Source organism: Macrotis lagotis, chromosome X (genome assembly GCF_037893015.1).
Source record: "Macrotis lagotis isolate mMagLag1 chromosome X, bilby.v1.9.chrom.fasta, whole genome shotgun sequence".
Taxonomy (NCBI): Eukaryota; Metazoa; Chordata; class Mammalia; order Peramelemorphia; family Peramelidae; genus Macrotis; species Macrotis lagotis.
In genome coordinates this window covers 647,827,863-647,855,634 of record NC_133666.1, presented here as the reverse complement: position 1 = coordinate 647,855,634, position 27,772 = coordinate 647,827,863, and the positions used below count along the sequence as shown (strand labels likewise).

The window sequence follows — 27,772 nt, the reverse complement described above, 5'->3', positions numbered from 1 at the left end:
AGCCTCAGCCAGGAATAAGCCTTATTTTCTGCTTCAGTCTCATCCACCACCTCTGCTATACACTTAGGAAGCATCATTTTCTATTACATGCCTTTTATCCCATTTCTAAAATGTAAGCTCCTAAGAGCAGAAATCTTGTCTTCTTTATTATTATTTGCTTAGTAATGCTTCAAGATAATTATTTATAAGAATAAAAGACCCAACTCATGTAACATGCCATGATTTATGAAATGATTTCCATAACAATTTCCCAGTGAGGTAGATGGGACTGGTGTTACCCCATTTTACAGATAAAGAACCTAAGGTCCTGAGAGTCAAGTCAAATCTTTATTAAGCACCTACTAGGAGCCAAGCACTTTCTTAGGTACCAGAGACATGAAGTTACTTTCTGAGAGTCATACTAGGAAATGGAGTGGACCTTTGAACTCAAACCCAACTTTCCAAATTCTAAAATCCTGAATTGTTTATAATCAGCACATTTTCTTGATTTATTAATATAATACATTTTTGTATTATTACAATAGTAAACTATTTGGGCAGGTACTGAGACACTAGCTTAGAAAGGTCTTCAAGGTCTCCCATTGCATCTGGGGCCATTTCCTGTTCATCCTGATCCATATCTGGTCAATGAACCCAGATGACTCCAGGGAAGATGGGGAGGTTGAGGACTTTGCAAAGTTCTTCCTCACTTAAATTCAGTTCACATGTATGGCATAGCATCACCTTCCTGATGTCATGGTCCTCTTTGAGAATGAAGGACAAATAACAACCAGTATACAGTAGGTGATAAATAGACCTATGCTAAAGCCTCCCAAGTTGTTAACCTGACTGCAGAGGGCTTTTAGCAATGATAATTGAGAGAACAGAAAGTGCGGGCACATTAGAAGACCTACAAGACCTCCATCAAAGAGACAAGGACTTTAGCAGCTCTTGACTCTAGTTGTATGGCCATGGATAAGTCCTTTCCCCAATTTGAACTTCAGTTTTCTCATCAATGAAATGGGAATGGTGGCCCTTGCTTTGCAAACCTCATGGAATTGCTGTCATGAGGAAAATGCCGTGGAGAGAGGGAGAGGGAGAGAGACAGAGAAACAGAGACTGTGTGTGTGTGTGTGTGTGTGTGTGTGTGTGTGTGTGTGTGTGTGTTGGGATGTGCTATAAGAATGACTGACCCAACAGCTGCCATTTAAGAGGGAATGGAAGGAATAATCATTTATTAAATGCCTACTATTGCCAGGTAGTTTGACGAGTGCTTCGCAAAAACATCATATTTGATCCTGGCAGGTAGGTGCTATTATTAACCCTATTTTACAGTTGAGGAAACTGAGGCAGGCAGAAGTTAAATGAAATCATTCTCTTGCTGAGGGTCTCTCAGCTAATCTGTCCGAGGCTGAATTTGAACTCAGGTCCTATCAGTACCAAGCCCAAAGTTCTATCCTCTGTTTCACCAAGCTAACCTAGGAAAGAAAAGTTTGAGCCATCTCCAATCCATCCTTTTGTTTCCCATTCTGATGACTTTCCTGTTTCTTCCTGTGTAGCTGATCTCCAAGCTTCCCCTCTTGAAAGCTATCTGTCGCCTCCACCTGGATAAGCTGGAATGTTTCCGCCTTCTGCACCCTGAAACAGCTCGTCTCTTCCCCCCACTCTACAAGGAAGTTTTCAACACTGAACTTCAGTATGGCAACCTCCGGGAAAGCTAGAGGCTGAGTGTTCATGTCTTGGAAAGAGGGGGGGAGGTGGACATTCCTGGTCTGCAGGGCACCAGAGGACAGGAGGCAATACTTCAGATCAGAGAAGGGAAAAAAAGGGAAATGGAGAAGGGAGAGGGGGGGTGGAGAAGGGAGTATCCCTGGAACCAGACCCAACAACATACTGTCCCGAGCTGCCTTCATTTCCCCCTCAATGTCTTCAAAACTTGGCTGTGAATTGACATAGCTCTGGAGGGTAGCACACCTTGATGGGTTCAATGATGAGGATGCTGCCCTCACTTGGGGAAATGAAGGGATGTTATCCCTCCTGTAAATGATGGACCAAAGCCCTCACCTACATAAGCCCTTTCTCATGGGTCTCAATTCTTTACCCAAAGAGAAAGCAACCTGTGTGGCAACCTGTGCTGGAAAGGGACTACCTAAATCTGCTAACCCAGTCCTCCCTTCCCATTTGACAGATGGACAAAGCGAGGTTCAAAGAGATGTCCTGGGACTTGCCCAAGGTTGGAAACTTATCAGTGCTATATTTTGTTCAGTGGGTCAGATACCCATTGCTTTCTCTGAGCAAAAACAAGTTGACCTAGATTCACATACTGGGAGCTTCATGGAAAATGAGTTGTTGGATTCTCATTGCTCTGCCCCCTGAAAATCACAAGAAAAAGAAGATGGTGGAGCTGCTGGAAGCCATGAGGGGCAGTGGAAAGAGCTCTGGATTGCACGTCCTGAGATGTGGCTTCCATTCTGGTGTCTTCTACTGATGAGTAGGGTGATGGGACAAGTTATTTGGCCTAAGATCATGGTCCGTTACTTAAGATTGTAGCTTTAGCCCTGGAAGAGACTTTAGAGACCAATGAGTTCAACCTCCTTATTTTACGATAAGGAAGCTAAGGGAGATGAAAGGATCTGCCTAAGCTCACATAGTCACAAATGACAAAACTGGATTTGAATCCAAAGTCTTTTTCCATATCCAGTTCTCTATTGTGCTTTCTGGACTTCACTTTCCCACTCAGTAGAATGGATAAGGAGAGAGCTAAATGGCTACTAGCTCTAAAATTCCTAGATTCTACCTGATTTCTCTTCTTGTATGTGCCACTGATTCAAAATATGTGTGTGTGTGTGTGTGTGTGTGTGTGTGTGTGTGTGTGTCTGGTGAAATGAGTTTGCTTTTTTGAGCCTTAGTTTCTTCATCTGTAAAGGGAGAGGATTGCACTCAATGGTCTCTAAAATTCCTTCCAGCTCTGACTTTCTGTGATTAACTCCATATGGGAAAGGAAGCAGGGAAGGGAGGTGGATTCTCTGACAGGAGTTGGATCAAGGTCCCTTGCATTCATGTGTTTGGGGAGAGGATTACAGATCCAAAGGTGTTGTCGCACTTTTCTGCCTCACGAGCTCCAGGGATGAATGACTTTTTGGAGAATTTGGGGGAGGAAAGTTATGAGGAGTATATTCAAAGATTCATGCATCGCAGCCACAAGCCTAAGGGACGCACCCTGTGAATCATACTTCAGACTTCCTACCCCCTGGACAGTTGAGCTGAAGTGTCAGTTGGATCTCATGCCCAACTTTTCAGGTTTAAATCAGAGCAGACTTGGAGTAACAATTTTCTTCTAGTGCAAAACAAAGTCCTGGGAAGGGCAGTGTGGCCCTGAGTTTAGCAGAATCCTGTGGCAGCTGGGTCACAGTCACAAGATCAGTTCTTTTACAAGTAGACCAGAACTTGACCAAAAAAAGAGGGATGTCCTCTTCAAGTCTGCCCCCTTCTTACCTCCTACTCTTATTCCCATGAGAATTTGGAAATGGCTTCTAGAACCAATGTTTAAATCACATTATATGACCAATCTCCTTACATAGTCATTGATGTGGAGATTAGAGCTCAGTATTGAATCACTAAATGATTTCAAGGTCAGAGCACTAACAACTAATAACATAGACCCGACCCCTTATAGGTGATAACTGAGCTGAGAGTTTAAAAGAGATAGGAAGTACTGGAGATGGAGGTGCGGAAGAAGAATATTCTAGGCATGAGAAATGCATGAGAAATGGAGGTGGAGATCAAGTAAAACCAAAAAGCAAAATGCTATGCAAGTATCTATTATTCATATTACCAGTTCCACCCTTTTTGTGGTTCTAATTGGGATTCTTTAGTTGGATTCTCCATCTTAGTCAGCAGAAACAGTTCCTAAAATTCAAATCCACCAACAAAGTCTCTATGCCACAGCTCTGAAGTCAGACCTCAACTGTGACACCATTACAACTTATGTCTGGCTCTCAATTTCACAACTTTGGAGCATGTATAAGTTTTTCTCTTTATTTAATAGACTAATAGACCATCCTGGCTGGAACATCCAGAGCTAGGAGGGTCTTTAGGACAGAAAATGAAAGAGCTAGAAGGCCCCTTAGAACGCAGAATGGGAGGAATGAGAGGGCTTTTAGAATTTAGGATATCAGAGTTAAGAGGGACTTCAGGACAAAGAAGGTCAAAATTGGAAGGACTCTTAGAACATAGAGTGTCAGAGCTGGGAGGACCCTTAGAAAATAGAAGGTTGAAGTTGGAGGGCCTTGAGGACAGAGGGTATTTGACCATATTCTGTACATACAAGCACCTCCCTCTGCCAAAAAAATTAGGGAGAGCAGCCTTTTTGAAACCAAAATGCTGAAAGGATACTGGGAGTTCACATAGTCTAGCTAGTAATTAGAGTTCAAGACTCCCAGTCAGGTCCCTGAAATCAGGATTTGTTCTCATGTCCCAACAGTGTGACTGTGAGCAAGAGATTTCCTCAGCTATGTTTTCAATCTGTAATCACAATTCCTTTCCTGGGGGAGGACAGATATTCATAACTCTTTGGTCTCAAAACCCTTGTAGTCTCTTAAAAATGATTGTAGGTTCCAAAGATTTATTTTTTAATGTGGGTTACATCTATCAAAAAATTAAGCAATGGAAATTTAAACATATATTTTAAAAATATCATTCATAAGCCCATTATGGGTTAACATAACATTTTAATGAAACATCATTCTATTTTCCAAAAGAAAATTTAGAGAGAGGAATGGGAAATATTCTACTTATTTTTTTTGCAAATTTCTTTAATGTCTAGTTTCATAGATGACAACTGGTTTCTCCTATCTACTATAGCATTTGATCTGTTGCTATATGTTGCTTTAGTTGAAGTATGTGAAGAAAATTTAGCCTCATCTAAGCTATGGAGTTGGAAAAGTGAGCAGTATCTTAAGAGGCAAATAACATTATAAAAACTGTTTTGATCTCAAAAATCCTATGAAAGGGTTTCTGGTCATGGTCCTATATTTTGAGAACATTGTTATAGGGAATTCTTAATTAGAAGACCTTCTCTATAAATGCAAATGAGTATCTTTCCATTTTATACTCTTAAAAGACTTTTATGGGATACTCAGTGAAGTGATTTACCCAGGGTCACACAATATGTGTCAGAATTAAGAACTGAACCCATTTCTTACTTTAAGGTCAGCTCATTATCCATTATAAAATACTGCTACTAATTTTTATTACTCGCTTCATAAAATTGGGTATTTTTGCTTGGCAAAACTTATAGCAATCTAGAAATGTATTTTTACTAGGATTCTGGGAGAGATCTTTGAATCTTATCCAATCACCCTATTTTATAAATGAAACTAAGCAATGATACAGAATGTTAATGGCAAAGTCAGTATTTTACTGCTTCCTCTACTTTGTGATCATTCCCAAGAAGCTGGGTTATTCTAAGATGACCAAACCTTGAGTTCTGTTCATTCCAATCCAGGAACTGCATCCTTCTGGAATGCAAGTGAGTGTCAGATATGGACCTACACAGGGCTGATGCTACTAGACCTTGGCGTGTCTCTAAGAAAGGCTAGCTGTTCCCCATGACATTTACAAAAGAAAATCACTTCCTTTCTCCTAAATCAGGCTAGGCCCCTTTCAATCATCTACTGCCAGGGCTCACTATACCAGGGCCTCCCACAGAGAACCCCCTTCCTTCTCAGACACATCTGGCTTCATGGAAGTTCCTATTTCTTGTAACATAATTTGTACACTATGATTATTGATATTTTTCTTCTATATTTGTTACTTCAATGGGGGAGGGTTAGTCCTGACGTAGAAACTCCTCCAACAATACAGATGGACTCTAAGAAGTTATATAATTTGCTCCTGATTTTTCAGCTCTTAAGTATGTCATAGGCAGGATTTGAATACACCTCTTCCTGAACCCAAAGCCAATCTTGTATGTAGGTCACGTTGCCTCTCCCTCTCTCTCAACCTCTGTCTCTGTCTCCATCTCTCTGTGTCTCTGTCTGTCTGTCTCTCTCACTGTCTCATCTGTCTGTCTGCCTGTTTGTCTTTGTCTCTATTTCTGTCTCTCTCTCTTCTCTACACACACCACCTCACAGACATCTTTGTGTGTGTATGTATATTTATATACATATATATTTACATACAAATAGATACATATGTGTATATCTATATATGTATATAGAACATACACACTTATAGTTATATAAAATCTCCTAATTGCTTTTACTATTTAAATTTTCACAGATTCTAATGGCAGCCTTAAGTCTTAAAGTTTCAAAAGCAAAAGATCCAGTGCCATCCATCTCCCTCATTTTGTCCAAGGCTCTGAGAATGGAAAGGACTTTTCCAAGGTCACATAATGAATTAATCAAAGGATGGATATTTGAACCCCAGACTTGCAATTTTCACTCCAGGTTTCTGCATCAATATCTGCAGGCTGGACTCTGTATATTGTAGTTCAGGGACTAGGAAAGGAAACTAAATTAAGGGGTAACAGGAGCCTGAAGTCCATTGGTGGGTGCTATCATCACTTGCAGCCTCCCACATCCCACATATTTAGGGAGGTTTGCAAAGAAAATTGGATCTAATTCCTGTAAGCACCAAAACTTTTTTTTAAAACTTCCATTATTAGTGTGGATGGAAATCTTTCTAAAAATAGTCTATATATCTCTCTTTGTTAAAATCGAGGAGGCTGAGCAGAATATAACCCTTTTTTTTTTTCCTTTTGTATGAGCCAAGCAGAATCTGACTAAAAATAGAATGGATTGCCCTAAATGATAGTGAGTTTGTCCTCTTTAGCAGGTGGATATTTTAGGGGGAAGGAAAAGTTAAATGACAATTCATGCTTCAAATAGAGGAGAGACAGAGCCCTCAGAGGTTCCGTTCAATTCTGAATCTCTGATCATTTTGATGATCACTAAATATACTTCCTGGACTCATGGAGATGCCTTCAGGGGCTCCTGAAGTATGTGGAGATGTTTACCCCTTACACAACTTGCTGGGAATCTTTGAGACTTTATTTCTGTTTTTTATAATTTTGTCTCCTCCCTGACCAAAAGGTATCCACTATTCCCTTTCCCTACAATATGCTTTATTCAAGGTACTAAACTTCCCCAATTCTAATATGAGCTAGAGAACCATATCACCAAGCTCATTTATATGGCACGCAAATTATGAGTAATTCGGTACTGAGTGAAGGAATTTCTATTGAGGCTATTCTATGGCATCACTCATCCCCAGATATCTGTCCTTTTTATGTGTCCTTAATTGTGATTTGGAGTGAACTGGTATGGCTAGATAAGTGATCCTAGGCTCTGTGAGGCATGACTATCATTTTATTGTCTAATAATTGTAAAAAACTGAATATGATATTTCACCTAAAGAATTTGATTATCTTCTAGAGTACTAGTAAATGTGCTTGGGAGGAAGAGAGAGAGAAGACTTCCCTTCACCCCTACTGCCCTGGATTTTAACAGGTCCCCAGACCATATTCAGGAACATATCCAGAATTCTTTGTTTGCTTTTTCTGTAGATTCATCCACTCTTTCCCCAAATACAATATAGTCAAATGCTGTTATGAAGGATGAAGCCCACTGCAGGCCAGTCCCAAGCTTGGAGCTCAAAGCTCGAGGCTGACTGTTTTGAGCAGGGTAGGCATTAACTACGCTTAACTTCCCAGGTTGGAATTGTTAGCCTTAGAAAATCTTCCAGGGAAAGGTCGGTGATATATTAAATGGTGTGAGGCGAGACCTAGTGGAAAGAGTGAAGGATAGACAATCAGCGTCTATCAACAATCATTCCCTATTGACTAGAATTATGAGTGTCCAATCTTTTAACTCTTCTGGGCTACATCATCCAACAAAACTTGTCAAAATAGAGCTCTTGGACTAGACACTGAAGACTAAAAAATATAAAAGGGAGATGCCCCTGCTTCAAGGAGCTTATTATTCGATGTATCCCAATTCTGCCACTGACTAACTGTGGTACCTTGGATCTGTGGGCCTCAGTTTTCTCATCTGAAATATGGAAGGGTTTCATCTCTCAAAGTACAATATAAGCTCCCTTCCAGCTCTAAAATGCTATTATCCTATGAACACTAATTAATAACTCCTTAAGAGGGGCAGCTAGGTGGCACAGCGGATAGGGCACCAGCCCTGGAGTCAAATACGGCCTCAGACACTTAATGATTGCTTAGCTATGTGACCTTGGGCAAGTCACTTAACCCCATTGCCTTAGATAAATAAAAAAAAATTTTGAAAGAAAAAAATAACTCCTAAAGAGAAGGGATCATATAATAGGAAATACAAGAGACCTTAACATTTTATTCTGGACCTTCTTTTTTATAGATGGATAAACTGAGGTCCAATCAAGGGAACACTGACATGCCCAAGGTTTCACAGCCAGTCAGTGGCAGAGCTGAGCCTGGAACTCAGGTCTTCTGAGGATTTTAGTTTACTTTCCATTATTCCAGGCTGCCTTTCATGTCTTATATGCCCTTTGTATCCTGGTATAGCACTGGGCAAGGCATCATCCCTAATGTATACTGGTTAGGTTGAGTTGGATAGAATTGTCCCACTAGGGATAAGGATAGCTTTCTAATTAGTGACAGAAATTGGCTTCTGGAATGGTTCCAAAGACTTCCATGACTTTTTCTTCATGATTTGTTTATTTGTCCTATACACAAAGTACAGATCCCATTTCATTTGCCAAGTACTTTAACTAAAAGACAGTGTATATATTTTCCATCATTACTGAAATAACAACCCAGGCAAATGAGAGACCAGTCATAGGCTGCCCTCATAAAAAGATTAAAAAAGAGAGGCATCCTTTACTGTCTGCTACTGGATATGTTCAACGAATAAATTGTGGACTTCTTGCCTTAAAAGACATACAATGGGGGAATCATTGAATATCAGAGCTTGGAAGGTCTAGAACTGGTAGAGCCTTTAGAACATGGAACATCAGAGCTGAGAGAGCCCTTAGAAGAGGGAATGGCAGAAAGACCTTACAACACAGGATGTCAGAGTTGGGGAGCCTTTAGAACACAAAATGTCAGAGCTAGGAGAGACCTTAGAACATAGTATATCAGACCTGGGGGCACTTTGAACGCAGAATGCTGGAATTGGGAGGGCCCTTAGAATATAGGGTGTCAGGGAGGCTAGGTGTCACAGTGGATAGAGCACTCCCTGGAGTCAGGAGGACCTGAGTTCAAATTCAGTCTCAAATACTTAATAATTATTTAGCTGTGTGGCCTTGGGCAAGCCACTTAATCCCATTTGCCTTACCAAAAAAACCATAGGATGTCAGAAAATAGAATGTAAAACTTGTAAAAGTTCTTGGAATATAAAATGGTAAATCTAGGAGGACACTTAGAACACAAAATGTCAGAATTGAAATATGTAATGGCAGTAAGAACTTTAAGAACTTTAGACACAGAATATTAGACTTGGAAGAACTCTTAGAACCCAAAATGTCATTGGTGACTTAATCAAAGAATTGTTCACCAAAGGGTCCATAGACAGATTTCAGGAAATTCATAAACTTGGATGGGAAAAAAATTTACATCTTTCTACCTTCTAACTGGGATTTAGCATTTCCTTTCATTATGGATGGAGATCACAAATACTCTCCTGAGAAGGCTTGGTCAGACTGTCAAAGTGGTCCATGTCAAAAAAGATGAAGAGCCCCTGATCTTGTCTAACTTTAACCCCCCCACCTCCATTGTACAGATGGGAAAACTGATACCAAAGAAAGGGAAAGTGCCTTCCCCATGTCTGCCCAATGAGTCTGGGCCAAAACCAGACCTAGAATCCAGATCTCTTCACTTTCCAAGTTCACTGCTCTTTCATGCAGTTGCCTCTAAAATGGAATGAAAGGGAATGAATTGACAGGTGATGTTTTCTCCTATGCCCCAAACTGACAGAGAGGATTACCAGTAGGGACAGTGGAGAAGACTTAGGAGACCTGGGATGGGTGGTGCCAGCTCTAGCACACATTTACTGTGGACCCTTGGATGAGTTAATTCTCCCCTCTGGATCTTAGTTTCTCCTCTGTACAGTAAGCGCTCTGGACTAGCAGATCTCTATAGGGTCCACTGGCTTGGACCCTCCTTGTTGTTAATAGGGTCACCTGGGCTCTTACATTCTGTGGATCCTTGATTCTCCTTTGGGTTTTAAGGAGCACATTGCTATGAGCATTAAGCACTCTGTAAATAGAAATTATTGTTGTTTTGATATCATTATCATCATTGTGAAAGGTTTTCAGAACTTGGTCATTCAACTCTTCAAAGATAAAGGAACAGAGATAGTGGGAACCACCAGCGAAAATAAATGGAGATGATCAGAGGTGAACTGGTGGGCAAAATGATAGGCTCTGTAATTTATCCTCTGAGATGACCAGAGCTCTGTCCCTCCAGTGGGACTCCTTGCCAGATCCCTGTCTCCCTCTTACCCCATGGACTGAGTTGATTCTAATGAGAATCTTGTGACCAGGTGATGGAAACCTAAGTTCAAGACATTTTATCCTCCTCCTTTCAATTTTACAGATGCAAAAACAGACCCAGAGAAGGGAAGTAACTTGCCCAAGGTCATGAAGGCAGCTAGCTAGTATTTTCAAATATCAAATTATCAGACACGTCTATTCCATATACTCTAGTTTATAAATTTCTCTATATTGGAGCAGCCCCATGCAAGAAAGGTGTGGCACTTGCAGCCATACTACACCTCCATTGCTGCCACATGGTTAGAAATGAGACAGCTTGATAGCTCAGTGGGTAGAATGCTGGCCATGGAGTCTGGAGTTCAAATCCAACCTCAGACACCCAGGTAACCTGGGCAAATCATTTAACCTATCTGTCTGATTCCTCATCCATAAAATGAGGAGGCCCGCTCCTTACAGGACTGTTGTGAGGGTCAAATGAGATAATATCGGTAAAGCACTCTGCAGACCTTAAAGCAACAAACCAGTTGTTGTTATAGTCGTTATTATGGTTATTGTTATGACTCCTTCCTTCCTGCTTGGGATTATCTTTACTTGTCTGCAGTGATCCTTGGCAATGCTGTACACATTGAAATTATCTGATCCTGAGCTCAAATGTTTTGCATACCCATCATCCTTTTGTCTGTCTGGTCCAGTTCTTCTTCAGAGGTTGCTCTAATTCTAAAAGTTTCTCATGAACTTTGTTTTCTTCTGGCAGGTTCTAATGTTGGTGTTTTTTCCCTCTTTGTTCTCACAAGATTATATGCATACATCAAGTCCCTCCACCCTCTATTTATTTTATCTGTCAATTTGAATAATAATTCATTTTTGCCTTATGATATGGTCTTCAAGAATTGATGGGGTTAGAAAAAATTTTCAGCCAGCAACCAATCTGGCAATATGCTTCTCCTAACTTCATTGGCCTCTCCTGCAATGCTTTCCAACTTGATGGGATCTGTGTTAACTTGGACTTCAATGGCTAATCTTTGAGAGCCTGGGATCCCCTCTGCACTAAGAATGATGAGGCATCAGGATAGGACTATGGGGGAAAGCTAACTATATAGCATCACATTAAGAAGACTATGAAACCCGAGATGAGCATCTTTGGAAAGTGATGTGTCTATATTCTGCCTCCTCCTGGTATGTTTTGGGTGGGAGGCTGCTCCCCATGTACTTCATTTATAAGCCAGTAGAGAGTGACCTACCCTTGGACTACCTACTCCTACAAAAAAAAAATAGGAATTCATAGATCATAGGATCAGAGATCTAAGACTGGATGATATCTTAGAAGGCAACTAGTTCACCCTCCTCCCTTTAAGCAATTTATTCAAGGTCACATGGGTAGGAAGAATCAGAAGCAGGATTTGAACCCAGGGAATCTGACTTCAGAATCGATGTTCTTTTTTCAGAAGTACATATTAGCAAGGTGATGGCAACTAGTCAAGAAAATCATGTATCCAAGAGAAGCCTTACCAGTAAGGCCTTGGGGCCTGTTGATCATTCCACAGAGAATTGGTGAAATTATGGCTTACTGCATTCATTCTTGGGGGGGGGGGGGGGGATGTTTGGAAATATGACTGATCTTTCTTTGATTAAATTTCTAAACAAAAGGAACTATACTACCAAAATTTAAAGAGATTTTTCTCCCTTTCTATGTGAATATATTTTCTGCGTATTTTGTGTTGTATAGAAAAGTTAAGAGATTTCTATGTAAGTATAAATTGTCATTTATGTATTTATATGAAGGAATATTGCCTATGTGTCCATTGCAAAGCATAAGTACAAAAAGAAACTACTGAGTTTGGCTACTTTTTTCTTTCTCTCAAACTGGAAGGAAGGGAAGATTCCCTGAAACTGCTTGTCCTTTCCCCCCCCCCCCCCCTTGCTCAGGTTATGTCAGAGGAGGAGTTTGCTGCTGATGTTTTCTAGAAATAGGAAAAAAATTGCATTTGTTTCACTGAATGTTATATGTATCTTGTCAGATTGTAATGTCTATCTTTAAAAAAAAATTTTTGGTGAATGGGTGGTGATGGTTCTTGTTAGTGGAGTGACCAGAAAAGAAAAATGTTTATTTTTTTAAGAGAAAAGAAAAAATAATAATTGTCTGAATTCTTCTTAAATTAAGATAATAATTTAAAATAGGAAAGGAAAAACTTCATGGGTGTAGCCTTTGAAGAGAAAGAGATGTCTCTTGCATAAGGTGTATCAGAAAAAAAAAATAAAATGTTTTCCAGACTGGAAGAAAACAGTATCTCAATAAAGATAAGGAGGCTGTTTGTAGCTTCTTTACCTTGGAAGGGTTGGTTGGGCTAGGCTTGTCTGTTGAGTAGGGGAAGGGCGACACCTCTGTCAAGTGTCTGGTCAGCAATCTGACCAGGCCAAGTATAGTCCCCTCCATGTAAGAGTGGCAGAAATCTTTGCCAACTAAGGCAAGATATGCTTTTAACATTTTTTTGTGTGTAATGGACCCAACTGAGCAGTCTGGTGAAGCTTCTTTTTTTAAGGCAATAGGAGTTAAATGATTTGTCCAAGGTCACATAGCTTTTGAATATCTGAGGTTGGATTTGAACTCAGGTCCTTCTGACTTAAGGGCCAGTGCTCTACCCACTGTATACCCAGCTATCCCCTAGGGAAGCCTATTGACTATTTCTCAGAATATTTTTAAGTGCATAAAACAAAAATACATAAAATTACAAAGGAAGCTAATCATGTTGAAACAAAATTGCCAAAAAAGTTTTTAAAACAAGTTCAGAAATCCCAGGTTAAGAACTCCCTGATTCAAAGAAATGGGTCATGGCACAGCCACAATTAGGAGTTTTTATGCCTGGGGATTAGTCCCATAAACCACCCAGTCATTGGGCAAGTAGTCCTCAGTATACCTTCAGCTGAGAGTGGAAGAGTTAGATGGGGTTGGGAAGAAATTAAATTAGTACACAATTTGGTAGGCTTCTTATTTTTACTAGTTATTAATTCTTACTGGATGCTAAACTTTGTCGTTTGGATATTGCTGAAGAACTCTAAATTTTAGGCCTGGAAAGACTTATATGAGTTGATGCAGAGTGAAATGAGCAGAACCAGAAGAACATTATACACACCACCAACGACATTGGGTGATGATCAACTATGATGGACTTGTTCATTTCAAATAATAATGAAAGACAATTTTAAAAGACCTGTGATGGGGGCGGCTAGGTGGCACAGTGGATAGAGCACCAGTCCTGGAGTCAGGAGTACCTGAGTTCAAATCCAGCCTCAGACACTTAATAATTGCCTAGCGGTGTGACCTTGGACAAGTCACTTAACCCCATTGCCTTGTAAAACCCCTAAAAAAATTTAATAATAAAAATAAAAAATAAAAATGCAATGGAGTATATCATCCATAGCCAAAGAAGGAACTGTGGAGTTGAAATGAAGACCAATGCTTACTATCTTCAATTTTTTAAAAGTTGTCTTAGTGTTATGTCATTTTTTTCTCTCTAACTTTTTTTTCCTTTCATTTGGATTCGATTTTTCTTTCACAACATGATCAGTATGGATCTATATTTATCATGGTTAAAAATGTAGAGTCTATATTAGGGAAGGAAGGGAGAGGGAAAAAAAATAACTCTAAATTTTAGATTCTAGACTAGTGGCCTAATGGCCCATTCTAGTTTTGGCTCTGATTTTGGGAGGAGAGGTGTTTGAACTCAGGAAGATGAGTCTTTCTGACTCCTAACCTGGTACTCCATCTGCACCACTTAGCTACCTACCTGAAGCAGAAGAGGACCCTAGCATAAATGCAGATCCTGTGAAGTTCTCATTTTCTTTTTTGAATGGTATTTAACTTTTTTAATTATATGTATATAAAATAATTTTTTTACATTTATTTTACAAAATTTTGAGTTCAAATTTTTCTCCTTTCCCTCTTCCTAAAAACAGTAAGCAATTTGAATTAGGTTATATATGTGCAAAGCATGTAAAACATATTTTCATATTAGTCATGATGTGAAAGAAAAAATAGACATTCCCATTTTCAAGAGAGAATCATCAGACATCTAAGAAAGAAACCCAGGTTACTGAACAGACAGGAAGGGAGAGGAGGAAGGTTCTCCTCAAGGTCACCCAAATAGCCAATGACTACACCAGAATTAGAATCTAGGTCCCTAGGTGCTTGGCCTGACACTATTTTCCTTGTCTCATCCTGCCTTTCATAATTCTCATGTCAGCTCCTCATTAAAATTTAGTGGAAAGTGCTACTTTGGCCTTTTTTTTTTCTTTTCCAAATCATCTTTTGCTGCAAACGGGGTCACATGTTTGTAAAACATGGTCAGAGAGGAATGAAGATTTGGTAGAGGTGTAGATGGAAACCCATTTAGAGACTGGCAAGCATCAGTCCTATTTCTCTGGCAAAACTTAAAGGAGTCCCATTAAAAGGGGAAAGCAAAAACCTTCACTGAATGTATGTATTTCTGCTTGTCTGGAAGAAAAAAAAAAACAGCTGAGCTTCCAAACCATATAAGTTACAGTAGCCTTGACCCTTAATGGATTTTTGCTTTCAGAGGATGCTCTGAAAGCTAGAGCTGGAAGGAACCTCTGACCCTTTAATCTTCCCTCAACATCAATTTGTATCCCTCTGGAGTCTTTGCCCTTCAGTTCCCTTCTTCATTATAAATACAGATGTGCTTCATTTATAGATTCCCAGAACATTAGAATAGGGAACATTTACTTCACAATATTTATTTGGCAGGTGAGGAAATAGACTCTTTGAGAGGGGAGGTCTGAGGTCACAGAACAAGACAGTGTCCGAGCTTAGAGATGGGTGCAAGAACCCAGGCCTTTTAACTTTGAGTATCCCTCTCTATGTAATGAAGAGTTCTTACATGAGTAATATTTCCAGATAAACAAATCTCTCTAGTAAAATGCCCAATTTAAAAAAAATTAACTACTTTTGTAGATGTCATTTACAAGTGTATTCTCTTTGCCTTCTTAAACAGAGGTCACTGAATGTAATTTAACCTTTTCTTGTTGATTTAGAAAGACCACAGAGGTTGGTTTAACTTTGTGGCTGATAGGAATATTAAATAAAGTCCAATAATTTTGTAGCTGGCAGTTAGGAAGGAATGTACAACAAATAATCTAAGCCAAGGGCATAAAGCCATAGGACTTCATCTAGGTTTTGTGTTTTTTTGCGCCAAATCGATTTGCCTGTCAACCTAAAGAATTATGGGAAGCCAGAGGAAGCCTTGGAGCCTTCTGTGCATGGTTCTTTGGTTAGTTTTGTTTGCATAAGATCTTTGAAAAGACTTGAGAGGACATAGATTGACATTTAAGGATCTGACAGAAATTAAAACCTTTCTAACCCCAAATAACCTAGTTGGCTGGGATCAAGGACTTTGGAGTAAGAGAGAAGCAAGTCAAAACAACAGAGTTAATCTCAGCCTAAGGGTGCTGGCTAGGTGTGGTTATCATGATGTTACAAGCTCTCCCTTAGCAGTGGGAAGCTGAGCACTTACTTTTACCCCAGCAATTGAGACCCAAGAAAAGTATGTGGCAAGAAGAGGTTAAAACAGTTGAAGATTAGCAGATGCCCACAGTGAATAGTTCAGCAAATAAATACAACAGCTAGAAACTAGTAAAACTGCCCAGATGATGCATCACCTGGCAATAACGTACTCATTAAGAGAGAAAAAGGATAAAGATACACAATTCCCGGGGCGGCTAGGTGGCGTAGTGGATAAAGCACCAGCCCTGGAGTCAGGACTACCTGGGTTCGAATCCAGTCTCAGACACTTAATAATTACCTAGCTGTGTGGTCCTGGGCAAGCCACTTAACCCCATTTGCCTTGCAAAAACCTAAAAAAAAAAAAAGATACACAATTCCCAGCAAATAGCATCCAAGGACTGTTATGTCTCAAGAGGCATCACACAATTGACATTGCCTTAGCCGTGTCTATGCCCTGGCCACAAATGTCTCTATATGTGTGTGTACCTTCCGTATGTGTTCCCTGTATAATCTCCTTCAATCTAATACCTGGCTACATGTACTCTATCATGCTATGTTCCCTGGTCATATATGTATTGTGTTATATATATATATATATATATATATGCATATATATATATATATATATATATATATATATATTCTACATTCACGTATGCCCTTGAAAGCCTAAGGAAAATATTTTCTTGTTACCTAATTTGCTATTCTATTTGATTAAATGTTTTTTGCTTTAAATCGTGTCTTTGCTTTATTAAGAGAAAACATCACTGGGGCTTGTGAATTATGGTTGTATGTAGATATTGACCTATACCCATACCTTCAACTCAACAGAACTTTCTGTGAGGAGGGGAAGCTCATTTCATTGGTATAGATGCAACATAATCATCAGTTTGTTAATTATGTATTAAATATAAATTATGCGCAAAATCTTTGATATAAGGCCAAAGACACAATGATTCAAAAATCACAAAGCCTTCCCTCCAGTTACTTCAACCTAGAATAGGAGATTCATCACATATACTACAGGAAAAGGCAGAATATGATAAGGGCAAAGCAGAAATCTATATAAAATATCGAGGACTGACACCTTCAGTTGGAGGATAAAGGAAGGCTTCATGAAGAAAGGATGGAAACTGAGCTAGATATGGAAGGACAAGAAAGGTTTCAACAGAGAAAATTATGTAGCAGGCATAATCCAGCAGACATAGACTTTGGATCATTAGAACTGAACACAGTATCTGGTATAAAGTTTAATACATATTCCCAAATTGCTAGGTAATACCTTGATTTCTCTCCACTAGCTTTTGCCTTTCTAGGATTATCAATGTCTCAATCATCATTCACTCCTACCTTACTACCCACATCCAATGAATTGCCAAATTATGTCAATTCTCGGTCCACAATGTCTTTCACATTCATTCCCTTCACTCAACTTAAATAATTCCTGCCAGAACTACTACAACAGCTTCCACCCTTCCTTCTCTAATGCATCCCCCTATGGGAGTCAAATTGATATTTGTTAGTCAATCAATAAACATTTAGTCAACCTTAATGGACTTGCTCATTCCACCAGTACAACAATCAGGCACAATTTTGGGGTATCTGCAAAGGAGAATACCATCTGTATCCAGAAAAAGAATTGTGGAGTTTGAACAAAGACCAAAGACTATTACTTCTAATTTTTTTTTAAAAACCCATTATCTTATTATATAATTTTGTTCTCTCTTATACTTTATTTTTCTTCCTTAAGAATATGATTTCTCAAAAAAAAAAGAATATGATTTCTCAGGGTGGCTAGGTGGCACAGTGGATAGAACACTGGCCTTGGAGACAGGAGTACCTGAGTTCAAATCCAGCCTAAGACACTTAATAATTACTTAGCTGTGTGGCCTTGGGCAAGCCACTTAACCCCACTGCTTTGAAAAAATCTAAAAAAAAAAAAAAGAATATGATTTCTCTCTCATCATATTCAACTTAGATCATTGGATACCATGGAAACAATATAAAGACTATCAGACTGCCTTCTGTGAAGGGGGGGGAAGCAAGATTAGGTGAAAAATTGTAAAATTCAAAATAATAAAATCTTTCTAAAAAAAATAAACATTTAGCACAATTACTACTGAGATAAGAACTAGAGAGACAGACAAAAGACAGGGACTGCTCTCAAAGACAGGTTTGCCTTCAAAAAGCTCACAAGCTGATGGAAGAGACAACAAGCAAACAAATATATGTATATTTAAATAATTTGAATATATAAATATAAATAATTTAAAATGTCATATTTAATATATAATATTATATATTATATGTATGTTATATAATATAATAAACAGTACATTATTTATTCTCTAAAATAATACACATAATATATAATTGTTGGCTAACAAAATGCTTTGACCTAATAAAGAACTAAATTAAAAAATTCAAATTTTTTAAAATATTAAGAATGTTTCTAAATCCGGAAGAAAAGTTTCTCTTGGAACAGTACTCACCTGCAATATTTTGTTTCTCACTTGCAGGAAATGAGAAGCAAATTGACAGCCTAAATAAAGACATAATATTCATTGTAAGATTAAAGGCAACTAAGAGGTATAATAGATAAGAGTGTTGGGTCTGAAATCAGGCAAAACAAGCCTCTGACACTTACTAGCTGTATAAGTATACTAAGTGGATAAGTTACTTAATTGCCATTTATCTCAGTTTCCTCAACTATAAAGTAGGCTTAATGTTAGCATCTCCCTCCCGGGATATCTGTGTGGATAAAATAGGATAATATTTGTAAAGTATTTATCATAGTAACTGATACATAGTAGCCACTAGAGGAAAGCATGCTTTTTTTAAAAAAAATTTCTTTATTCTTGTTTTTTGGGGGGGGGAAGGAGTAGAGGTTGAGAGGGGGAGTGGAGGGGAAGAGAGAGAGAGAGAGATAAGAACTTAAAATAAAATAAAATTGCATTAAGAGCAAAATAAATTTAAGTTTGATGTTGGAGACAACAGTAAGTCATCGGAGTTTATTGAGTAAGGGAATGAAATAGTCAAGATCTAAGGAAAATGACTTCAAGCAGCTGAGTGAAAAATAAATTAAAATAGGGAAAGATCTAAGTCAGGGACATCAACTTTACCCTTTCTGTTCAAATGTTTTCTTTCCTTTCCAACTTTTTCACTATTTGGGGGTTCTCTTCACAAAGATATTAGAGTGGTTTGCCATTTTCTTCTTCAGCTCACTTTATGGATGAGGAAACTGAAGCAAAGTAACTTGCCCAGGGTCACTCAGTTAGTGTATGAGGCCAGATTTGGATTCAGGAAGATGACTGACTCCAGGCTCTAAGGTATTTATATGCAGTCTGGCACCAGCTGGCTACCCCAGCCTAGGCTAAAGGTAGTAAATTAAGATGGCAGCTATCTGAGCCCAGAAGGTAGAACTATAGTAGGAGCAAATGGTGGGAATGACAAAGAGGAAAATTTCAGCTCCTTATATGGAAAAATGTAATAATTATTATAACTATGCAAAATTGGTCTTGCTTAGTTGGGTTTACTTAACTATTTTTCTTTGTTACATGGGAAGGTTCAATTCCAGGGGTAAAGAGTGTGCAAGTATATGAGGGAATGAAAGTAAGAAAAATATCAATATTGGAGGGAATGTGGGAAAACCAGAACACTGTCACTGTTGGTGAAGTTATGACCTAATCCAACCATTCTGGAGAACAATTTGGAACTATGTCCAAAGGGCAATAATTCTATGCAAACCCTTTGATCCAGCAATACCACTACTGGATCTATATCCCATAGAGTTCATAAAAAAAAGGGAAAAAGACCCATATGTACAAAAAATATTTACAACAACTTTCTTTGTTGGGGCAAAGAATTGGAAATTTAGGGAATGTCCATCAATTGAGGAATGACTAAACAAATTATGGTACATAAATGTAATGGAATACTTTTGTTCTGTGAGAAATGTGTGGCCAAGTTTTTTCAGAAAAGCCTGGAAAGACTTGATGAACTGATACTGAGTGAGGTGAGCAGCCAGGGGAACAATGTACACATTAACAGCAACAATGTGTGATGATCATCTATAATGGACTTAGTTCCTCTCATGGTTCAGTAATCAAGGAAATTCTAAAAGACTTGTGATGGACAATGCATCCACATCCAGAGAAAAACTATGGAATCTGAATGCAGACTATTTTCACTTTTTAAAAATTTGCTTTATTTTTCTTTCTTTCTCATTTCCCCCCTTTAGTTTTGATCCTTCTTTCACAACATAACTGATTTGGGAATATTTTGACATGATTGTATATGTATAAATCTATATCAGATTATCATGGGGAGGGGGGAGGGAAAAGAGGGAGGTAGTAAAAGGTGGACCTCAAAGCATCTTTTCATGTAATTGGAAAAAATAAAATACAGTTAAAAAAAAGAAATGATAAATAAAATCCATTAATATCAAGGAAACTTACTTTAAAAGCAAAACAAAACAAAGACAATAATAATTACCCAGAAGTGAAATAGATTTCCTTTCACAATACAAGAGATCTTCAAACAGAGACCAGGAATGCCACTTGCCAGGAACACTTTAAAGGCCCAGGTAGGATGATATGCCCTCTCAGAACTCTTCCAGTTCCAAGATTCTATTAAGTTATAAGGAAGTTGATTTTTGTTCATGACAAAGAATATCTTCCTGTCAATCAGATACGTTCCCCCTTCTTGAAATCTCTTAGTCCATTGTTAACCTAAAATTAAAAACCTTATAATGTAGGGCTAAAATAACAAACAACAACAATAAAAGAGAAATTAAACATGAAGTTTTATTCTCTGGGATATACCAAACCACCAGTAGGTAATGGAGACCATCTAAAAATGATCTCCCTAAACTGAAGGAGATCAGAAAATTCATACAGCAACAAGGAGAAGGGAACAGAATATATAAAACAAAAGTAGATAAAACCTTAAATTTGCCTAGAGACCATGCAATTATTTGATATCAGAGGACCATCTTTCTACAATGATATTTTCCCTGAGGGAGGGAACATTTTTTTTTTGAGTTTAAGTACTAAGAGGGCAGGGTGAGTATTTGTTTTTCAAGTCTAAAGAAGGATAGATTAGGAGGGCAAGACAAGATTTTCCTTTCAAAGTCTAAGGAGGGCACATTTCATTCCTCACAATAGCTAGGAAAAATTGAACTTTGACCAGAAATAATTGTAAAAACTTACACTAAATTATACTTTGACAATTTCCCCCATTTTGATGAAAGATGACATCATTATATCAGCTATTCGAAGAAATAAAAACTCAAAGGGCAGATTGAAAGGAAAAATAGAATCTCTAGGAGACCTAGGGTTACTCGAAGAGTGGTCAGACAACAAACATGAGGTCTGTCTATGGGGGGGGGGGGTGAGACAGTTACAGAGTCAAGGGAAAATTACAAAGATCAAAGGGGGGGCAGACCCTTTTGATAGAATCACCCATATAGTCAAGAAACACAAAAGGGAAAAAGTAAAAACAAAAAATAAATTGATCCATTTCTTCTTTCTTCTGGATCCATCTGATGTCTTTTGTATCTCCAGAAGTCTGTCAATGACCAGGTACATTCAGCTTACTTGCAAACATATCTTCCTTTCTGCTAAAATAACACAAATTTCAGGTCAAAACTTAAGATTTTAGAACCTTTTTGATTTACCAACAGTTACATAGAGACCTTGGTTTACAAATAGAAAATTTTAAAAACCAAATTTTATATAATATAGTTTCAAAAATAATTTTAAAGTACTTGGCATTACTTTATTTCCCCCATTTGGAAAATGCTGTTCCACTAACAAAAACAACTTCCATAATCATTTTTGGAACAGTATATATCTAGAAGGTGTTTTATAAATCAGTTTTAATTTTTTGTCTATGAATTAGAAAAAAAAATTAACAAAAATGAAAAAAAGTGTAAAATAGAGCATAAGTCATCCTCCTTTGTATGTATTTTAGTTGACTTACTTAAATATGCCCTTAACATTTTAAAAAAGGATCTTAATTCTCACAGGAGCATGTAGCTGACAGCAAATGACAAGGTTAGCCTATCTGGCTATTAGTATTAGATAGTTGTAAGCACTATATCTATATATGTATGTGTGTGTGTGTGTGTGTGTGTGTGTATGTATGTATGTATTTTTTTTTCACAAGGACCAAAGACCATCCACTTTCCTTTAGATACCAGTTTCCAGGGAGGCTAGGTGGATGATCAAATAGCCAGATTTTAAATCTACTAGGTGAGACATTTCTAATTGTCATATTTAAGGAATGAGTTAGGAAAGTCCAATCTCAGAACTTCTTGAACAATTGTTCCCCAACTTTTCTCAAAGAGTCTGTCACCCACAAATATCCACAAACCCATTAGGATTGCTGTTCTCATAGTCATTGGTCCAATCTAAATTTCCTTTATATCTGATCTCAGATTTAGAAGGCCAATTTTCAATCTCATGAAGTTTTTAATGACAATTTCCTATAATCAGACAGAGATTTAGCTCAAATCTTTATAGTCTAAAGAATCAGATTATGTCACATAGGGGCAACTATATAGATACAGGCCCTGGAGTTAGGAGGACCTGAGTTTAAATTTGACCTCAGGCACTTAATAATTACCTAACTGTGTCAGATCTATGGAAAGGGGAACAGTTTATGACTAAGGAAGAGTTGGAGAACATCAATAAAAACCAATTAGATGATTTCGATTACATTAAATTAAAAAGGTTTTGCACAGATAAAACCAATGTAATCAAGATCAAAAGAAAAGTAGTAAATTGGGAAACAATCTTTACAACTAATGATTCTGACAAAGGACTCATTTCTAAAATATACAGAGAACTGAGCCATATTTTTAAAACAAAAAGCCATTCCCCAATTGACAAATGGTCAAAGGATAAGCAAAGGCAATTTACAGATGAGGAGATCAAAGCAATCCATAGCCATTTAATTATTAGAGAAATGCAAGTTAAAGCTTTGCTGAGGTACCACCTCACACCTCTCAGATTGGCCAGTATGACCAGGAAGGATAATGATCATTGTTGGAAGGGATGTGAGAAATCTGGGACACTATTATACTGTTGGTGGAGCTGTGAAATCATCCAACCCTTCTGGAGAGCTATTTGGAACTATGCCCAAAGGGCAACAAAAATGTACATACCCTTTGACCCAGCAATACCACTACTGGGTCTATACCCTGAAGAGATGAGGAAAAAGGGTAAAAACATTACTTGTACAAAAATATTTATAGCAGCCCTGTTTGTGGTGGCAAAGAATTGGAAATCCAGTAAATATCCTTCAATTGGGGAATGACTTAGCAAACTGTGGTATATGTATGTCATGGAACACTATTGTTCTATTAGAAACCAGGAGGGATGGGATTTCAGGGAAACCTGGAGGGATTTGCTTGAACTGATGCTGAGTGAGATGAGCAGAACCGGAAAAACACTGTACACCCTAACAGCAACATGGGAGTGATGTTCAACCTTGAAGGACTTGCTCATTCCATCAGCTCAACAATTGGGAACAATTTTTGGCTGTCTGCAAAGGAGAGTACCATCTGTATCCAGATAAGGAGCTGTGGAGTTTGAACAAAGTACAAGAACTATTCCCTTTAATTCGGAAAAAAAAAACCAAAACCCAGATGTCTTATGGTTTGATCTGCTTACCTCTGAGAATTCTGTTCTCTTTAAGTATATGATTTCTCTCTCATCACACCCAATTTGGATTGAGGTACAACATGGAAACAACAGTGCTATCTGTGGGATGGGGGTGGGGGGAGGGAAGCAAGATTGGGGGAAAACTGTAAAACTCAAATAATATCTTTAATAAAAATTAAAAAAAATTACCTAACTGTGTGACCTTGGGCAAGTCATTGCCTTGCCAAAAAAAGAAAAGAATGTACCACAAGGTGACTATAATCTTTCCAAGGCAATAATAATATATTATTACAGAAGAACCTCATAATTTAATTCTACTGTGGCACAGAAAGACTGTGGTCTAAAAAAAATGAAATAACTTGGGATTTTTAAAAAAATCAATAATCCTAATTGCCTTTTGAAACAATCTTTATAAAAAAAGTTTTTATAATTGAATGTTTAGTTATTAGCCATGTTTAAAAATTGGCATAAATACAAATCATTGTTTTTAGAATTCTTTTAAACAATTAGAAACTAATTTAAAAGAAAACAGCCATAAGAAAAATCAGATTTCCAAGTAGGGTAACATTATTGTATTTCTCTAAATATGTTTTCATACTCAAATCCTATTTCTTAGAACAGTCAAAAAAGCATAGAGGTTTTCTTAATTTTTAACCTTATGATTTTACTTCCTACCCAAAAATACTCATCATTCTCAAAAGAAAATGAAATTATTCAGGAATTAAATCTTATACATATGAGAATTTCAAATGTAACTTTTGCTTAAGCCATGGAATTGCAACAGATTTAGATCAAACAGCAACACAATGAAAATATATAAAGTTCCCTGTCACTAATTTCATTAATCAATTCATTAATCACTGCTGTGATCATCAATTACAATGAATTAACTTACAGATGAAGATTTTTTCACAGAAAGGGACTTTTACAAATTTTATCATAATGTTAAATAATCCTGTATAGATGGTTCATTTGAACAGCCTTGATTGATTTGTATACCTTAACTTCAATTTATATATAAACAAATGAAGCCAACTTGACCATCATAATTATACAACGACACCCCCAGAATTTGCTGTTATAAATGGTTTGTGAATACTTTGTCCAGAGTGATTAAAATGGTTTTTATTAAGACATCTTAATAAATGGCACACTTCTCTCAAGAGGAGAGGAGCAAAGAATCCCAGAAATGTTAGGTCTTATATGCAGTTCGAAAAAAATCTTTTTTTTTTTTTTTTTTTGGTTGCTGCTCCTTCATGCCAATCATTGGCTGGGGTCACAAATCTAATTGTTACTTTCATCCCATACATTTTCCCCCTCCCTGCTCATTATACTAATGAGCAAAAACAGCTACTTCCTTGAGCATGCTCAAAGGAGAAGGCCAAAAACCCTAGGTAAATTCAGAACTAGGTGGGGCAGACCTGGCCTAATTTTAGTTGTTGATCAGATTAAGGCCAAGTCTTTTGTCTTAACTCACATACCTGCTCATGGGCAACAATACAGGCAGACCCTGGTCTTTGTAATGTAAGCTAACAATTCTCCCTTCACAGTCTTGTGGAACCCAAACATCCCCATATTCCTCACATTTGCCACACTCTTGCAACAGGATTAGATTGTCTATTACATTCACCATGTAAAACACTCAAATTAATCCCAACTATTCAGCTCTGAGATGAGGTAATTAAGGACATGTAGATGAGGGGCAATAGTTCAAAGATTTAATTCTTTCAAGCTAACCCAAGGATTCATTGTTTTGTTAAAAGGGCTTACCATAAATCTGGGGAAATCCTTATCAGGGAGAGGCAAGGTACTTTTACTAAAGATTTATTAACCTCAATGAGAATTTGAAAACTATAAGATATATATATATATATATATATATATATATATATATATACATATATATATATATGTATATTTAAAATCAGTGTAGAGGGAATAATTTAATTATAAAACATATTTCCCTGTCCAAACTATTTCATCTACCACATGCCTCAATAGTTTTAAAAAATGGGGGGGGGGGCTGAGTAAAGGAATTTGACTTAAGGTGTTTGTCTAGTATGAAAATTGTGAATTTGTTCATTTTAATTATTGGGTTCAGAGAGTTCCAGGTTTCTCATTCCCCTGCTATAACCACATAAGATTCTAGAAGGCATAAATCGGCCTATATTACTGTAGAAGCTCACAAGTGGCCTGTCTCTGGCCATCCTGAGGAAACTAGACTGTTTTAAATCAGATCAAATCAATGTGCTCAACAATTTTTATTTATGAGAGAATCTGTCTTTTAATAACCCTAGCTATTACATTTACTAGTATTTATTAATATTATAACATTTAGGACACTCAAAATACCATGAACAAAACTATGCACTTTTAAATTTAAAAACCTTTTAAGTTAATATAATATATATGTGAGGAATGTAGGGTATTATTTGTCTTCACAGGGTGGAGGGGGGTCCCTTTGAAATCCATTACAAAGAGAGAAATGGCCCCAGCCAATCACAAAACTAGAAGAGTTCTCCTAATCCTATTCCAAAAATGTCAAACCCAAGATTAGAAGAAACTAGTCCTCAGTAGGTCAAGAGTGACCTAGAGATCTTGACCTAATGCAATTGAGTTTGTGCAATTAGGTAATTGAATATTATCCCACACACCCTGTGACAATTAGGGTTCATCAGTATATCATGCATCATATGATGGGGGAGAAATCATAATAGGGACATGCCATGGGATGGGAAGACTTCTTAGATTGCAACTCAAACTCTGAGAGCCTATGAAAACCCAAGAGGGAGGGGAAAGAGTTTCTGAAGACTATAAATTGCCTGATGTTCAAATGCTCCCTTGTGCCTCATGCTAGTTGAGGTACCTGTATCCTGCAGGATTCATGTATAAAATCTACAATTTTCTCTCACTCTAGAAGGTTTTCTTTCATTTAGAACAGTATACATTCTTAATAATGCACAGAAAAATCAACCCATATATGATTATCTAAAAAGGTGAACATACAGCTTTAATACATTTCTTAATTTAGGTTATTATGGGGGGGGGGACAAATGTAACCACTTAAATTCTGGAGGTTTCTCAAGGTATGAAGAGAAAAAGGAAAAAGCTTTATTTGATTCTTAAGAAGTGGACCCCAGGGGTGGCTAGGTTTCGGGCAGTGGATAGAGCACCTGCCCTGGAATCAGGGATATCTGAGTTCAAGTCTGGCCTGACACTTAATAATTACCCAACTCCATTGTCTTGCAAAAACCTTAAAAAAAAAAAGTGGATCCCACCCAGCCTTAAAGATGGAGAATGAGGCAAAGGGACAAAAGACACTAAGGGTCATAGGTATCCTAATGTGATTTCCCCCCCACACTGACCCATCCTCATCAGTGAGGAATGTGGTCTTCACAATCTAAAACTAATCTAAAGAAAACAGCATATAATTCAAACAGAGACAGGATTATCCCCAGGAATATATGGATTTCCCTACTTCAACAGGTAAAATAGGGTCAGTTCACTCTTTACATTTCAGTCATGATACCCTGGAAGTTCCTTGTCAGGAGAGGAGGGGCAGAAGAGATATAACACACAGTTCAACTATTTCAAAACTATAATATTCTATTGAAGAAATCTCAGGCCTTATCCCATTCATTATTCTGTTCCTTTTTTCTTCAGAATTAACTTTTGAATTAAATTAAATCTGGACTTATAGGTACTTAACTCTTGATAATATATTCATCTCTTTTTTCCCCCTAAAAAACAAAACAAACACACACACACATATCATATTTATGTAGATAATTCTCAATTGAGTAAAGACTGTGTGTTGAGATTTTAAGGGCTCCGACCCAGTTCTCCCAAGTCTCAAGAAAAGCCCAATGACCTCTTCTCAATTCTCTGGGCCAGTAGAGACTAAAGTAGAGCTGCTGAGGGGAAGCTAGATGGCACAGAGAATAGAGCATTGGCCCTGGAATCAGGAGGACCTGAGTTAATATCTGGCCTCAGACATTTAATAATTACCTGGCTGTGTGACCTTGGGGAAGTCACTTAACCCCAAATTAAAAAATTAAAAAAGAGACAGAAGAGCTGCTGAGGTAAGCACACACATACCTCTACTTTAAAATATTTTTGTTATTATTAA

General features: G+C 37.7%; 1 protein-coding gene across 1 annotated transcript in view; it reads left to right on the top strand.

Annotated features, from left to right (window-relative positions):
* LOC141501020 (nuclear receptor ROR-beta-like) overlaps positions 1–16,536 on the top strand; it is a 47,707-nt gene extending 31,171 nt beyond the window's left edge. The window contains exon 10 of the mRNA XM_074204667.1: positions 1,539–16,536. Coding sequence (XP_074060768.1) covers positions 1,539–1,700 — 162 coding nt within the window. The 3' untranslated portion in view covers positions 1,701–16,536. The remainder of the gene's footprint in view (positions 1–1,538) is intronic.
* The last annotated feature ends 11,236 nt before the right edge of the window (positions 16,537–27,772 follow it).